We start from the raw sequence: 17,399 nt of genomic DNA, 5'->3' as shown, positions 1-17,399 counted from the left end.
GGATCGATTCAGACGAGAGTTCCTTCCTGATGGTATCCGTTTTTTTCTTTAAAATATTGACCAAAGCGAGTTGGTAGATATGCACGATCGATTAAAGATGGGAGAGCTGGTTGCGTCTGTTGTCCCAGCAGTTCCTTGGTCAAGGCAAAGAATTGTCTCGAACGTCCCACGTTTTTGAGGCTTTCTTCATAGAATTTCTTTTTGGCCCTGAAATTGACGGCTTTTGCATCATTTCTAGCCGCGATGTATCGCTTCTTATCGACAGCATCTCTGGACTTGAGCCATTTTCTTTCTGCCCGCCTCCTGGCTAATCCATTCAATTTTATTTCGGTATTATACCAGGGTGCTTGTCGTCTCACTTTTACTGCTCTAGTTTTTAAGGGAGCATGCTTGTCCACCGTACCAACAATTGACTCGTGGAGACCATTCGCATCATGTTTATTTTTAACGTTATGGTCAAGGTCTTGTTTAAAAATGTTCATGTTTATATTCTTCAAATTACGAGATGTTATCATCTTTTTTACTTCGTGCTTCATTGGAAATAAAACGCAAAACACAATTAAATGATGGTCAGAGATTAATTTATCAATATTTGAGACAGGTGAAGAGAGAGAATGTTCAATGTCTGTAATGACATGATCTATTGTGTGGCCATGGTTGTTTGTAGGACCGCTTACAAGTTGAATATAGTTGTTTGTGTCAATAATCTCCCGAAATACTTTCGATTCATTTTTGTTTCCGAAATAATCAATGTTAAAATCACCCATAAAAATATTATGCTTTTTGTTAATGGATTGCATAGACATAAATTCTCCGAACTCAGATAAAAAATCAATTGTTGATATTTTGTTCTGTTGGCTTGGTGGTGGGCGGTAGACACAGTGAAACGACTTTTTAAAATTATTTTCATGAATGGCAAATCCAGCGTATTCAAAACTTCTAAAATTATCATGGTGAAATGATATCTTGTCAAAGAGTGACAAGTTGTAAATAATTGCAAACTCCAGTGATTCAGATATTGACATTCCATTGAAACCTCTATCAGGAGGAATTACATGCCTGTCATAAAAGCAGAGAGGAAAAGATTTAAAGAAACCACGGACAACACGAAAAACGGAGGAGACGAGCTAGATCGGTTTACCTCAACACCGATACGAAAACCTGCAGTAGAAGCACGTAATTTGGTTTGGGAGATTAAAGAAGCAGATGCAAACGATATGGATTTTGTGTTGAGTGACAATAGTAATGTGGATCCAGAATTTACCGTTACCATTGAGAAACAAAGGTTTGATAGTGACTCAGAATTTGAAATGGATTTGGAACTTGCTTCTAAATATATATCGCTGAAACCACTGCCCCTTGAGTTCCATTTGCTGAAGAGGAAGAGTATTTGTCCGAAACTGCCACGCCGGCATCCTTTGCCGGTTTAGGAGAAATATCTGAAGGGTGAGCATGTTCCAGGTATGTCATCGATTATAGAGACCATGCTAGCAGAGCCAGCTTTAACCATTGAAGCAATAACTACACCAGGTCCAGAAATAGAGACGGTGTCTACTCACTCAAAAAAATAGAAAGCACAAGACGCCGATACAAAAAGCAGACTAGGGAATACACAAGCTTTTGCGAATGAGAAAAAAGCATTCGGTCTTGGAAGGTTGTTCGCCGACCTGCTCCAAAAATGCCGTGACAGATTCTCAAAGGACCAGCGACGGGAGCTTAACAGATGTTTTGGGGAGAGGATTGGAAGGACCAGTGGAAATTTGTACGGAATTGTGTAAGGAAAACAGAATGCAGAGATCGGGGCAAAAGCAATCTTTCCAAGGAGAAAATTGCCTAGTCGTGTACATACAAATATACAATGAGACAGGAAGATGGAGTTTTCCATCCCGTGTGCAAAAAGTTCTTTCTTACTGCTCTCGGATTCAAAGCTGATAATGGCAAATTGATAAGCGCTTTCAAAGATGTCGGTGTTAACAAAAACAATTTCATAGAAGTACCCCTTATTGACAATTGTGGACGTCATAGTCCCTGGCACAAGATTGACCACAGCATTATCCATGAACACAGAGAGAAATATAAAGCAAGCATTTTTCATTATAGACGTGTGCACGCGCCTTTCAGAAGATATTTACCATCTGATCTGACCATCAATGATATGCACGAAAACTTTTGCGCAGTCACTGGAAAAGCCATATCAAAGAAACTCTACTATTCTGCATTTAAAGAACTTAACATCTCACGAGCTGTACTTGGTCAAGAAGAATGTGAAAAATGTAAGTCCTTCTTGTTGCACAAATAACTATGTAACTGTGAAGAAAGATGTGAATCGTATGCCTAAAAAATCATCCATCGGAAACGATACAGAAATGCTAGAAAGAGGTATCAACGGGATGCGGATAAGAACGAAAACGCCAACACAGCCCATTCAGTGTTTGAGGCTAATCTGCAAAAAGTAATTTTGCTGCCGAGAATGAATCGGTTTAACAGAATCATTTTCACAAGCAGACTGGTCTTATTCAATGAGACATTTGCACCAGTAGGCTGCAAAAAAAAAAAAGTGAAAAGGACATTGCCGTGTTATGGAATGAATCAATTTCAGGACTAAAAGTTGAAGACCTTGCATCAGCTTCTTACCATTTCCTAATATTATATAAGCGTGACACTCTGACTGGATAACTGTAGCGCCCAAAATATAAATGGTACCCTTTATACTATGTTACTTCATCTTGTAAATGATGAGACTACTACAAAAGCAAGCACCATCACAATCAACTATTTCGAGCCTGGTCATACTTTTATGGCAGCTGACTCCACCCATGCCGGAATCCAAAGAGTTCTGAGGCGGAAAGACGGCAAAATCTTTGATTTGAATGACTTTGAACAATGTGTCGGAGAAGCAGGCTGCCAGACAATGCCGTTGAAGTTTGATGACTTTGCCAACTGGGAGTCTGCAGTCAGTTGTTATCTGTTGAGCAAAGCTGACAATCGTCCCTACCTAGCTAAGATTGTTTGTGCTGAATTCAGGCGAGGGTCACCAAAGACACTCTTCTTCTAAATAACTTTGAAGAAGATACCTTCAACGAATGTGACATTCTGAAAAGCGGATTTGTTTGCACGCCAAAGTTTCGTACAAAACCCAAGGTATAGGATTTACAAGAAGGATGAGATCGTGAAACAACTTGTGGGTTTGACGCCCTCCCCCATCCATAAACGAAAGTACTGGACAGACCTACAAACCAGCTCCACGAGTAAAGATCTTTGCAAATCCTTCAAGTACAAGTGAATGTCCCTTAATCATTCACTGACTAGTTGAAAACGTTGCTCTTCCAAACAATGTGTACGAGCATGCAATTTTAACATCTAAGTAATGATTCAATTCATTATCTAAAGAGAAGAGATGGAATATAATATGTATGTGATAATATTAACAATGATTACAAAAGCAAACTTCATGACAGTGAACTATAACGAAAGAGGGAAAGAGAGTTAGTACTTATCATACAAATAATGTTAATCAAATCACTGCAAATGAAAATATTATGAAAATTTGCATGACTGATGTGATTGTTCTGAAATAATAAAGCATGTTCAGCTTGATATCCTATATGTTTTTGATTGGTTTCTTTCAATTATAATAGGGACCCGTGATTGTGATGTTTTTGCTTATTATAGCTTAACACTGACCGATATGCGTCCTCACATGACACTGTGTATCAATATGTACATTACCGCTAAATTAGCCCATGTCTATGACAAGCAGACGCAAAAACAATATGCGTCCGTTTGTCACACACTGGATACACATCCGAAAGTGCGCTGGACGCATAATATTTTTGCGTCTGTCTGTCAAAGACATGTATCAATCAATTTTCAATGATGGATTTGGCAAAAGGCCTTTTGGTGAATTATACAGTTGATACAAATATTTTGGTTTTCTAGTTCCATGAAAAAAAAATAACAAAAAAATTATCTTTAATTACCTATTAATTCTTTTAGATTCGAGCCAATAGTTACAATGTTATGTTATTAAAGCAAAACAGTTTTTTGCGTTTCCGGAAAAAGTAGGTTTTCCCGGTATGCGTCTTTTTCTCATATCACGGCAGTATGGTAATGAAGGACCCTTCTTTCCCCATCGTTTTATCGCAATAGCATTTTTTGTAGTTTCAAGTCGTGTAAGAGTTCAGAGAGTAAAGAACTTTGGTATACAAATACAGAATGTGTGATGGTGTGTTTGTGATCTTTATCATAATGCTGTGTATAACGTACCGACATATTATTTGATTTTGATGCATAATGTAACATGACAGTGGATATCATTGCATTTTGTATATCATTATTTGAAACTCGAAATACAAGGATGGACATGCCAAATGAATGTAAATAGAGTTAATTATACTAACTACGAATATTGAATATGACATTTATTTATGTATTAGATATTTAATATTCAATATTGTCAATTAACATTGAATGCTGTTTATATAATTGATAAATCGTATCTATGCATAAAAGTTATACAGAGCATTTGAAGGGTTTTAGAACGATATATTCAATGCATGTTTTGTTTATAAGAATTTGACGGTGTTTGTTACATATTTTTTTTCATTTTGATATGTGTTGTCGAGTAAGTGGCTCACCACCTCATACCGGTGCGACCTCATTGCAATTGTGCATTTTGTACAACTAATTCAATTTAAGGTATTTCCAATTGGATTCAGTAAGTAGTCTGATGTCACGCCGCCCGGCAACGGCGGCCATCTTGGTTCTAAACAAAGAAAATCATTACTTTTTATTCTTCATTCTGGCTAGAACTTTTCATATGTCTTGTGATCAGAATGTGTACAAGTCAAAATATCATCAAACTTATGTTTTTCCCCCGTCTGGATACGCTTTAATGCTCACCGGGGAAATATTTAATACGGGCGTCCGCCATTGTTCCGATAGTTTAGAGCCAGTGTTACTAAGTTACCATGCGTCATTAGGAAGGAAGTGACATTACGACTGTTGAAGAGTATTGTCGGTAACGCCACTCTATCGTTGAAGGACGTGTGTGTGTGTGTGTGTGTTTGTGTGAGTGTATGTTTGCTTGTTTGTGTATGAATGTGATAGTGTCTATGTATGTATTAATGAGTAGTGTAATATTAACCACAGAAACTTTGTAGTGAGCACTTGTCATGGTAGATGAAATCGTCAAAGTTGACAATGAGTGACTATTATTTTGTTATAGTTTTTGGTTGTATTGATGATAGAATAGACACCTAGATAACCACGTCTTTCGGACAGTTGTCATAATGTAAACAATGGCAGTGATTGGTTAACATAGCGAAATACACAGGTTTTTATTATCGATGGTATGTGTCGAAGTAAAATACCCACATTGTTCAATCACTTGGTCAATAGAACAAGCACAGAAAACTATGCTTAAACTTAAACGTTTATAATATGGCCGAGAAAATGAAGTGATCGCTAGTCATCCATTTGGTGGAATAAAAACAATAACAGAGAAAGGTCAATTTCATTCACGTTTTTGATTATGAACAGCCAACTATGTTTGTCCGAGCACGTGTGAAGGCGTGTCACAAATTTCATGTTATGATTGGCCAAAAATCTACTGGTTACTTCTTCTTCTTCTTCTTCTTCTTCTTCTTCTTCTTCTTCTTCTTCTTCTTCTTCTTCTTCTTCTTCTTCTTCTTCTTCTTCTTCTTCTTCTTCTTCTTCTTCTTCTTCTTCTTCTTCTTCTTCTTCTTCTTCTTCTCTTCTTCTTCTTCTTCTTCTTCTTCTTCTTCTTCTTCTTCTTCTTCTTCTTCTTCTTCTTCTTCTTTCTTCTTCTTCTTCTTCTTCTTCTTCTTCTTCTTCTTCTTCTTCTTCTTCTTCTTCTTCTCTTCTTCTTCTTCTTCTTCTTCTTCTTCTTCTTCTTCTTCTTCTTCTTCTTCTTCTTCTTCTTCTTCTTCTTCTTCTTCTTCTTCTTCTTCTTCTTCTTCTTCTTCTTCTTCTTCTTCTTCTTCTTCTTCTTCTTCTTCTTCTTCTTCTTCTTCTTCTTCTTCTCTTCTTCTTCTCTTCTTCTTCTTCTCTTTCTTCTTCTTCTTCTTCTTCTTCTTCTTCTTCTTCTTCTTCTTCTTCTTCTTCTTCTTCTTCTTCTTCTTCTTCTTCTTCTTCTTCTTCTTCTTCTTCTTCTCTTCTTCTTCTTCTTCTTCTTCTTCTTCTTCTTCTTCTTCTTCTTCTTTCTTCTTCTTCTTCTTCTTCTTCTTCTTCTTCTTCTTCTTCTTCTTCTTCTTCTTCTTCTTCTTCTTCTTCTTCTTCTTCTTCTTCTCTTCTTCTTCTTCTTCTTCTCTTCTTCTTCTTCTTCTCTTCTTCTTCTTCTTCTTCTTCTTCTCTTCTTCTTCTTTCTTCTTCTTCTTCTTCTTCTTCTTCTTCCTTCTTCCTCTCTTCTTCTTCTTCTTCTTTCTTCTTCTTTTCTTCTCTACTCTCTTCTTCTTTCTTTCTTCCTTGTTTCTTTTCTTCTTTCCCTTCTTACTCTTGTTTCATCTTATCTTCTTCATCCTCTCTTCTTTTCTTCTATCTTCTTCTTCTTTTCATTCTTTCTTCTTCTCTTCTTCCTTCCTTTTCTTTTCCTTTTCTTCTTCTCTTTTTCCTTTGCTTCTGTTCTCTTCTTTATCTTCTTAATCAAACCTTTTGATTCTTAGATCTTTCTCGTCACATTACATTGTCTTTTGGTTTCTCAAGCTCTGTTCTTTCCATTCTTTTTTTTTGCTTCTTCTTCCTTATCTATATTCATCACTGTCATCTTCGCTTATCATCTTCTATACTATCTGTACTGCACTTTTCTTCTTCTATCTCGTTCTTACTTGAGTGTTCTTGTGTGATCTTCACTTATATGTCATCTGATGTGTTTGTCTTTGGTAATGATTCTTCTTCTTCTTCTTCTCTTCTTCTTCTTCTTCTTTCTTCTTCTTCTTCTTCTTCTTCTTCTTCTTCTTCTCTCTCTTCTTCTTCTTCTTCTTCTTTTCTCTTCTTCTTCTCTCATTCTTCTCTTCTCTCTTCTTCTTCTTCTTCTTCCTTCTTCTTCTTCTTCTCTTCTTCTTCTTCTTCTTCTTCTTTTCTTCTTCTCTTCTTCTTCTTCTTCTTCTTCTTCTTCTTCTTCTTCTTCTTTCTTCTTCTTCTTCTTCTTCTCTTCTTCTTCTTCTTCTTCTCTCTCTTCTTCTTTCTTCTTCTTCCTTCTTCTTCTTCTTCTTCTTCTTCTTCTTCTTCTTCTTCTTCTCTTCTTCTTCTTTTTCTTCTTCTTCTTCTTCTTTCTTCTTTCTTCTCTCTTCTTCTTCTTTCTTCTTCTTCTTCTTCTTCTTCTTCTTCTTTCTTCTTCTTCTTCTTCTTCTTTCTTCTTCTTCTTCTTCTTCTTCTTCTTCTTCTTCTTTCTTCTTCTTCTTCTTCTCTTCTTCTTTCTTCTTCTCTTCTTCTTCTTCTTCTTCTTCTTCTTCTTCTTCTTCTTCTTCCTTCTTCTCTTCCTTCTTCTTCTTCTTCTTCTCTCTTCTTCTTCTTCTTCTTCTCTCTTCTCTTCTTCTCTTCTTTCTTCTTCTTCTTCTTCTTCTTCTTTCTTCTTCTTCTTCTCTTTCTTCTCTTCTTCTATTCTTCTCTTCTTCCTCTTTCTTCTCTTCTTCCTTCTTCTCTTCTTCTTCTTTTCTTTTCTTCTTTCTTCTCTTTCTTCTTCTTCTTCTTCTTCTCTTCTTCTTCTTCTTCTTCTCTTCTTCTTCTCCTTCTTCTTCTTCTCTCTTCCAAATTTTTCCTTTCTTTCCTAATCCCTTGATAAAATTTTCTCAGATCGTCTTTCTTCTTCACCATTTTTTTTGTCCAAAACATTCTAAATCCTTGAAAAAGTTGTACTCAGACGTCTTTCCACATCTCCAGAAACTCTTGGTTCGTGTTTGCCCCGATGTGATTTGCTTGATGTTTTAGATAAAGGTTCTGTTTCTCTTCTGACATTGTTAGACCTTTCGGCGGCGTTTGATACTATTGATCACGGTATTCTCATTAAACGACTTAATATAACCTTTGGCTTGTCTGGGACTGTCTTGCAGTGGTTTGAATCTTATTTAGATGGCAGAAAGCAACAGGTTATGATTTTAGATAAACTTTCTCGTCAACATACATTGTCTTTTGGTGTTCCTCAAGGCTCTGTTTTGGGTCCAATTCTTTTTGTTTTGTATACTTCTCCATTATCTAATGTCATCACTGGTCATGGGCTGCGCTATCATCTCTATGCAGATGATACGCAACTTTATGCTACTGATAAAACTAAAAATCTCGAAAATATTGTGAAACGTGTGGAAGAATGTGTGACGGATGTGAAAGAGTGGATGGATGCAAACAAGTTGAAAATGAATGAGTCAAAAACAGAAGTGATGATTGTGGGAAATAGAGGGCAGTTGAAGGTGAATGATGGTCTTGAGGTGTTGATTGGGGGTGAAAAGATCAAAGTTTCAAAGACTGTGAAAAATTTGGGTGTCTATTTTGATTCAGAAATGAAAATGTCAGCTCACATTTCTGCTCTCTGTAAATCTTTATACTTTCAATTGAAGAAAATCAGTTCGATCCGTCAGTATATTGCAATTGGAACATGTAAAACATTGGTTGTTTCCCTCATTTTTTCGAAACTAGACTATTGTAACTCGCTGCTTGTCAACTTGCCTCAGGCTTCTATTAAACAATTGCAACTACTGCAAAACAGTGCAGCAAGATTAGTTTTTGGCAAAAAAAAATTTGATCATGCAACCCCTTTGTTGGCCTCTCTCCACTGGCTGCCCATTGAAAAGCGCACATATTACAAAGCAGCGTGTCTTGTTTATAAGTGTTTGGCTGGTATAGCACCGGCATATCTCACAGATCACGTGGTCATGTGTAAATTTGAAAATTACACTTTAAGATCATGTAATGACCAAACGAAAATTTCGGAAAAAAGATCAAGAACAAAATTTGGTGATAGATCGTTTGCTTGTTTCGGCCCCAAGATTTGGAATGAACTACCACGTGGTCTGAGGGAGTGCAAGTCTTTACCTACTTTTAAAAAGAATCTCAAGACACATTTTTACTGTATTTGTTTTTCTTGACTCTATATGAATCCTTGATTTGGCTATGAATTGTTATTGTTGTTATTATTTTATTTTTTTTATTTTTTCACTTAAAATTGATATTTATATTGTAAAGTGCCCAGAGCTTGTGTTTTACACGAGAATGAGCGCTATATAAATGTGTATTATTATTCTTCTTCTTCTTCTTCTTCTTCTTCTTCTTCTTCTTCTTCTTCTTCTTCTTCTTCTTCTTCTTCTTCTTCTTCTTCTTCTTCTTCTTCTTCTCCTTCTTCTTCTTCTTCTCCTTCTTCTTCTTCTCCTTCTTCTTCTTCTTCTTCTTCTTCTTCTTCTTCTTCTTACTTGCTTGTTTTTAAAGCTATAAACGATTACTAAAAGCATGTTAACCCTTTATTGGTATAATTGTTATAATAATATGTTCAGAGATATGTTATGACTATTGGCCAATGGCCTGAAATAAACATTAGATAAGATAGGTGATCCTCACCTTGATTTGACACGATGGGTCACACATTATTTTTTTTTTAAATCCACTGTGTTTATTATTCTAGACGGATACACAATGGGAGAGACGGACATTTGTAATCAAGTCCAGGCAGAGAAAAACGGGATTGGTCAGGATGAAGACACAAACATGGAGGATAACGCTGGACGAAGACTCCAGCCTCACAACTTTGAGGATGTCATCGCAGAAATGGGTCCGCCTGGCCGATATCAGATTGTACAATGTGTCCTCTTGAGTCTGAATTTCTTTACAGTCGTCATTATCGCAATGAGTTATGTCTTCATAGGTGAGGAATCTTTATTGTTTTTAATAATAATAATAATAATAATAATATAATAATAATAATAATAATAATAATAATAATAATAATAATAATAATAATAAGAAGAAGAAGAAGAAGAAGAAGAAGAAGAAGAGGAAGAAGAAGACGAGGTAGCTGTAATAGTTAGTAGTAGCAGTAGTAGATATAGATAACAGCAGATTGATAGGTATATAAGTAGACTAATGGATGAAAACGACATAGCTAAAACGATAAGATAAAATAAGATAAGATAAGATATACTTTATTGATCCTGAATGGAAATTATCATAATAATACACATCATTCATCGTTATAATTACACAGATTTATTCACTTTCATGAACTCATCATCATCATCAAGTCAGCTGATCCTGCGTAGGACGTTGCTTCCCGAACTTTCTTGCGAAACAGATTACGGTTTTCGGTTTTCCGTCATGAACTAATTAATGAAAATACGAAGCTACTTAAAAGCAAAACAAACATCAAATATAATAAAATATTCATAAAATATACATCAGTTACAAGCAATACTATAAAAATCGGACATGAAAGTAGAATAGAATTGTAATAATGGATTTGTAATGTAGATAGAGTTTTGAAAATAGATTGTGAAGGATTGCACATAGCCAACACAAGTTGATATAAAGTGAAGATAAAGCATAGTATTTGAATGTATAAATATATAATACATAATGTAGATATAGCACCATGTAAACATGCATAAATAATTAGATTTTAGAGCAAATATAGTATCTTTCAAATGTCATGTAGTAAAAATCATCCTAAAGATTCGTATTCCTGATGGCAAAAATGAATTAAAATATCTTTGTCTTTTGGTTTTCATGTGTATTAGTCTGTTACTCCTGTGGCTTGTTTTGATTTCGTTATACAGAGGGAGGGACTCGTCTCTTTGAATTTTGAAAATCTTAACATTAACAATATTTTGTGAAAATCTTCAAAATTGTTCCATCCATCATTTCCTAGCATTCGATTAGCATGCTTTATTATTCTATTTATCTTTATTACTTCAGATTTTTTACAATTTCCACCCCAAGCAGCTACACAGAAACAAAAAAGACTTACAATGTAAGATTTATAAAACAAAGATAAAATTGCTTTGTCAACAGTTATGGAGTACAGTCTCCTCATCATGAATAATCTTGTCTTCATTTTGTTAAGCACATTCCATTTCCATGTACGATTTGTCCAGTCTTATCTTTCATTGACAAATATACCGGTGTATTTATACTCCTCTACCCTCTCTACATTTTTGTTTTTAATAATTATATTTTCATGTATGTTACCATCTTTCCTAAAATCAAAGATAATTTCTTTAGTTTTCTTTACATTAAGTTCTAAATAGTTAGATCACAGCATTCAACAAATCTTTTAATTGCGTTATAATAATTCAATACATCATCCCCGATTGTTATCAAGGCCTGAATGGCGGTATCGTCGGGATACTTTAAAATATTTACATTACTTGTGCTGCTTATGCAGTCATTTGTGTATCACGAAAAGTGTTGGAGCAAGAACAGTTCCTTGGGGTGTTCCAGTGTTGGTGATAAGGGTAGAAAATTCAACTTTGTTGTTCTCATCATCCGTGAGGAAACGAATTGTGGTCGAAATGTCAAAAATTCTGGTACCAGAGAGCAATCGAGGGACTCAACTACATGGACAGAAGTTTAGGGATTAGTATGTGAGGCTGGATGGTGTTGAATGCAACCGAAAAGTCTACGAATAGGGTTCTGACATACCCCTTTGGAGTGTTTAAGTGTTTGTAAGTGTTATGAGAAAACACTAATATAGCGTCGTCCACCTCACACCCCGATTTGTAAACAAACTGGTTTTTGTTTAGATGTTGTTGTGTACTTTGTTGTAGAAATATTTGTTGAATAAACCTTTCTAGACACTTTATAGGGATGGATGTCAGCACTACAGGACGAAAATCATTCATTGCTTTGGCTTTTTTGATGTTTTGGGACGGAAATTATTTTTGAAGTTTTCAAAATTCTTGGAATATGCCCGTTTCTTAGGAACTGATTAAAATGTGTGTAAAAATATAGGAAAGTTCATTTGCACACGATTTCAATAAATTTGAGGAAATTTGGTCCGCTTGCTTTATCCGCTTTAATATTTTTGAACAGTTTAATGAAGTTGGCCTGAGTGATGTCCCTTTGTTCCTCTGTTTCATGTTGTTTAAGTTGCTCAGTTAGGTCGTTAATCTTGTCTGTGAAATCGTGTTTATAGAAGTTGTTAAGCTTATCGGCATATTCTTTTTCTGTACCCTTTTCTAACTTTGGTTTTGAGTTTTTATTACCGTTCATTCCTGTGACTATTTTGATATTGTTCCACACACTTTTCATGTCGTTACCTTTCAGTTTCCTCTCAATATTTTCTTTGTATATTCCGATGGCTTTATTTAATTTTCTTTGAACTATTTTCCTTTCCTCATGGTCACCAGTCTTGAATGCATATTTTTTCTCATTTAACAACTCTTTTATCGATTTTGTCAGCCAAGGTTTGTTATTTCCAAATGATTTTATTGTTTTTCTTTTCACAATGTAATGGATGTAGATGGATAAATAGATAACCAGTAGTTAGAATGATAAATAAACAGATAGATTGATAGATAGATAATTAGTTATATAGATAGATAAATAGATAGATAGAGTATCACAATTATATCTTTTCTCTTCGAATAGGTCTGGAGCCCAAGTTTTCGTGTTCTTCACTGAACGAAACCGCATTGTCACAAGAGATATTTCGCGTCACCAACGAGTCAACCTCATTCCACACTTCATACGAGGATTGTCAAGTCCAAATCACATCAAACTCATCAGGACAAATCAAACACTTGGACACAATTGGCTGTAGAGAAGGATACGATTACAGGGGAGGTAAACACGTGTCTATCATCACAGAATGGGATTTAGTCTGTGACTCAATGGGCATAGGTCAGATGGCTCAGTCTTCATTGGCGTTGGGTGGACTTACTGGAATTCTTTTGGCATCCACATTTTCTGACAAGTATGGTAGAAAGAAAGCCTTAATGATTGCTGGTGCGCTATGTTCAATGTCACTTTTGTGTTCAGCTTTTTCTTCAAATATTTATGTGATGATCTTTCTCCGATTTTTTACTGGCTTTTTTGGTTGTGGAATAAATTCGACAACGTTTGTGCTCGGCTCTGAGCTGCTGGTATCAAAATATCGAGAAATCTTTGGTATCTTTCATGAGTTTGTATGGGCCATTTTTTCTCTGATTCTTTCAGGTATAGGGTATATCTTCCGTGATGGAGATTGGAGATACTTACAAATATGCTTGGCTATTTGTTGTATGTGTCCTTTGTTTTGTATGTGTTTCGTGGATGAATCTAGCTCGTGGTTATACAGTAAGGGTAATTATATAAAAGCTACAAAAAACCTGAAAAAGGCTTGTCACCTAAACAGGTTAGAGTTTGACCAGATCAAAGGTACATGGGAAAGATTATGCAGTCAAGGAAACAAAAGACATGCCACTGACAAAGCTGCTACGAACTACAATATTTTGGATATTTTTCGAAATAGAAATCTTCGTCTTTCTGCCTGCATTGGCTGGTACCTCCTTTATACAAATAGTCTCAGCTATTTTGGACTTTATTTTAGTGCGTCAACGCTTGCAGGAAATCTTTATGTCAACACTGCTCTTATGGCAATTCTAGGTTTCCCCGCATGCCTTTTAATTATCCCTCTGCTCAGATATAAAGGAAGACGATTTGTTGTTATATTTTTCATGGCCATGGCGGCTGTCTGCCTTATAGTATCCACATTGCTTGATTGTGCCCTTTCCACACACACGCAGCACATCGCCTACACATCCACTGCATTCTTCCTGATAGGCAGACTTGCAGTTGGTAGCAGTTATACCGTTTTGTGTCTTTATATCCCAGAATTGTTTCCAACTACTCTCCGGTCAACCGGTGCAGGTTTCTGTATAACCGGAGCGGGCGCCGGAGGAATGCTTTCTGCCTATCTGCTTCCATTACATTCCTTGGCACCGTGGGCACCTGGCACGGGCTTAGTTTGTTTTCTGATTATTGCCATACTTCTATTGACAACACTATCCGAGACTAAAGGCAAACAACTGGCTTCTACTATTGAATGTTAGTCTTGTGGCGTGATTACATTGAAATTAAGATGCTTCGGACGTAAATTTGGCAGAATTTTTACAAATGCCCTTGCTTGAAGTTTGAAATAATATAAATAGGTTAGAGTACTGTCAATTGGCATGATTTGTTCACAATGAAAATGTTTGCGTCGTTGAGACGGAACCATTTTTTAAAGCATTATTAGCCTTTCTGGTGCTTTTCTTCCATTTAAAAGACTCAATTTACTATCAAAGAAACACCTGCCCCAAAACTACTGTATACTCTTATTGGTCCAAATCTAAGAGGCTAAGTTTCCCTCTGTGCTAAAGTTAACCCATACAACAGCAGATTTGGCACAGTAAAAATAAATTGACACGGACCTGAGCTGAGGAAATCGATTGGCCTGATTAAGGCATTCACCTATTAGCCATTCATTATCTCATTTTATTATTGATGTTTGTGCTCCAAGCGGATTGACATGCTTGTGACCTTATTTTAGAATTACAAAATAAATAAACAAAAATAAATAGATAGATTAAAAACACCCAATAAAAACAAACAAAAAACAAAACAAACAAAAACTGCCACATAAGCAAACAACCTCCACCATCTACCCCCCCCCCCCCCAACTTTCTCTTTTCCTAACCTACAATAATATGTTCTAAAAATATTGCGAGCGCTGTAAAATTCCAAAAGACGAACAACCGTTTGAAGACCAATCCTACAAAGACCTTTTCGGGTGACGAGAGCAGCTAAATTATACTCGCCGCCCCTTTCGTCTCCTCTACTAATGAGCTCCTCCCATTTGACGGTCAGTCCTTATCACAGACTACTAGGAGCAGATCAGACAACAGCCACTTTTTAGTGGCTAATCGCCGCCATCGTATTTAACTCTCTCGTGTTCAGATTCTTTAACGAGTTCCCTATATGGCCATGTCAATCATGTAGACATCCTTTGATGATATAAGCCTACCCTTTGATGTCTGCAGTCGCCTTTTCGTTTTCTACGGTCACTCATGGCTAAACTCCGCCCAGAAGCGATTTCATAGGTCCGTCCATCACCAAATTTCAGACTTTTGTTCTCGTGAGTTCTTAAGTTTTTTGATCGAAGAACGATTGGCTATTGATAATCTAGACCCTTCAACGATTGGTCGTTCTGACAGCTCACGTGTCAACAGAATCAACTGAATCATCGTTGAAACACTGGAAAACACTCATGGCATAGTTGCGTCACAATCACCACGTTGCTGAATATATTATCCAGGCACGGTTGATAGGTAAAAAAGCCAAATTATGTTCTAGTTACATTTGAAACAAACAAAGTATATCACTGACCTCGTCTCATTGAGATATAAAGAATGATATAAAAATCAAGAAAATCGACCGATAAATAAAAGAGTTGCTAAAAAAAGCTAAAATAAACAAAAGCAATTTTTAAAATCAAATTTATTCGTAAAAGTTGGTTTTTAACCGTTTTTCTGAAATAAGGACCAATGTTCTTCTTTTTTCAAGCTGATTTCAACAATGTGACTTTCAAATTCCTCAGAATTATATTTTTTACTTTTAGATTTTAGCTTTTAGGCCGACTCAAAAAGGTATTATATTCCTTTCGTAACAATAATGATAATAATAATAATAATAATAATAATAATAATAATAATAATAATAATAATAATAATAATAATAATAATATTATATATAATAATAATAATAATAATAATAATAAATAATAATAATAATAATAATAATAATAATAATAATAATAATAATAATAATAATAATAATGGTATAGATTTATAGTGCGCCAAACATCCCTTCATCAGGAGGGCTCTGGGCGCAAAACATAGATTAAGCCCTAACACAGTACACGAACAACGCTAATTATACACATAATCAAAAGAAAGCCTGTCGGAATAAAAATGTCTTCAATCGACGATTGAATTCCTCTAGTGAAGACAAAGAACGTATCTCTAGTGGTAGTAAATTCCACAACCTTGGCCAAGAATGCTGAAAGGCGCGTTCACCAGCCTTCACTCAATAGCGTAATACATCGACGGTGAGAAGCGTCTTTGTTTCGGCCAGCTGGATAGATAGCATGTGATTGGTCGAAGACTTTGAGACGCTTGATTCACAATTCTAAACGAATGGACGGTGGTGGTAGATCAAAGAGGTGTACCAAATTTATTTACCAACTAGACGTCTACTTTTCTTAGTGCTAAAATTACAAAGTAATAATTTCGCATCAGAAAAAATAACTCTGAAGTTCCTATCTGTTTATGACAATATAATTGATACCACGAATGACAAAATCGCCCCACAAATAAGGGAGTTATAAATTACTCATAATATTTTTTAAAGTTATGAATATAAACCCGATCATTGGAGCCAAATCTAAAATGTACAAGTAAAAAGTGTAGTTTAATATGTCTAATTTGGTTTATCTTCATAAACCTGGCTTTTTTTCTATTTTCCGTCCACAAATCAAGGTTAATCGAGCTCAGTCAAAGTCATTCATAAAGAGATAAAATCGCCCAGCGTCCCTGGTTGCATAAAAAAGAAAATGGCGGCGCTCGACCTCTCACTAGCCACTTTTGATGACGTTTTCCTACCTGTTGTCGTATCTAGTTCTGTATTATCTCTACGGTCCCTATCCTTGTTTGACTTTGGTTTAGCCGAGGCTCTTATGGTAACTATGTGTCGAAGGGCACAGTCTTCAGGTATATAATATGTCGAGGAGATTCTCTCTCTCTCTCTCTCTCTCTCTCTCTCTCTTTCTCTCTCTCTCTCTCTCTCTTTCTCTCTCTCTCTCTCTCTCTCTCTCTCTCTCTCTCTCTCTCTCTTTTATATATATATATATATATATATATATATATATATATATATATATATATATATATGTTACTTTCTGTCTGCTTATTTGGCCTATAAAGAAAGTTAAACTTTTACACGGATCCAAAACACCAATGGCCTCGGAGACCCTCCTAATATCTCACCTATCAAAAGGTGCACAATGTCAAAATTTATATCAACAAAACTTAAATAAATTCTGCACTTATATGGAAAAAAAACAATGTTTGATGAAATCTTTCATAGCTCTTGAGTTATTCAAACCTGAAAGGTGTCAATATAAAAAATATTATATATATATATATATATATATATATATATATATATATATATATATATATATATATATATATATATATATATATATATATTACATTATATTACTGTTTCAGCCAATGGTTTCTTCAATAGAAAAGGGTAATTTTGAAATAAAGTGTAATATAAAGTGTGCATGCTTTGCGAGGTCGTGATTTTGCACAGTAAGTCCTTGACAGAGAACTCACTGAAAACATTGCCTTCTCAGATGGAGCAACCTCTTATGT

At 35.5% G+C, this 17,399-nt stretch overlaps 1 protein-coding gene across 1 annotated transcript in view; it reads left to right on the top strand.

The window, feature by feature from the left end:
• LOC144972449 (solute carrier family 22 member 6-A-like) overlaps positions 1–14,637 on the top strand; it is a 29,805-nt gene extending 15,168 nt beyond the window's left edge. Inside the window, exons 3-4 of the mRNA XM_078913632.1 lie at positions 9,629–9,868; positions 12,589–14,637. Coding sequence (XP_078769758.1) covers positions 9,629–9,868; positions 12,589–14,030 — 1,682 coding nt within the window. The 3' untranslated portion in view covers positions 14,031–14,637. The remainder of the gene's footprint in view (positions 1–9,628; positions 9,869–12,588) is intronic.
• Positions 14,638–17,399: the final 2,762 nt, after the last annotated feature.

The sequence above is a fragment of the Berghia stephanieae genome, chromosome 5 (assembly GCF_034508935.2).
Source record: "Berghia stephanieae isolate SIO BIC M18660-M18661 chromosome 5, UCSD_Bste_1.3, whole genome shotgun sequence".
Taxonomy (NCBI): Eukaryota; Metazoa; Mollusca; class Gastropoda; order Nudibranchia; family Aeolidiidae; genus Berghia; species Berghia stephanieae.
This window is presented reverse-complemented; position numbering and strand designations above follow the sequence as displayed.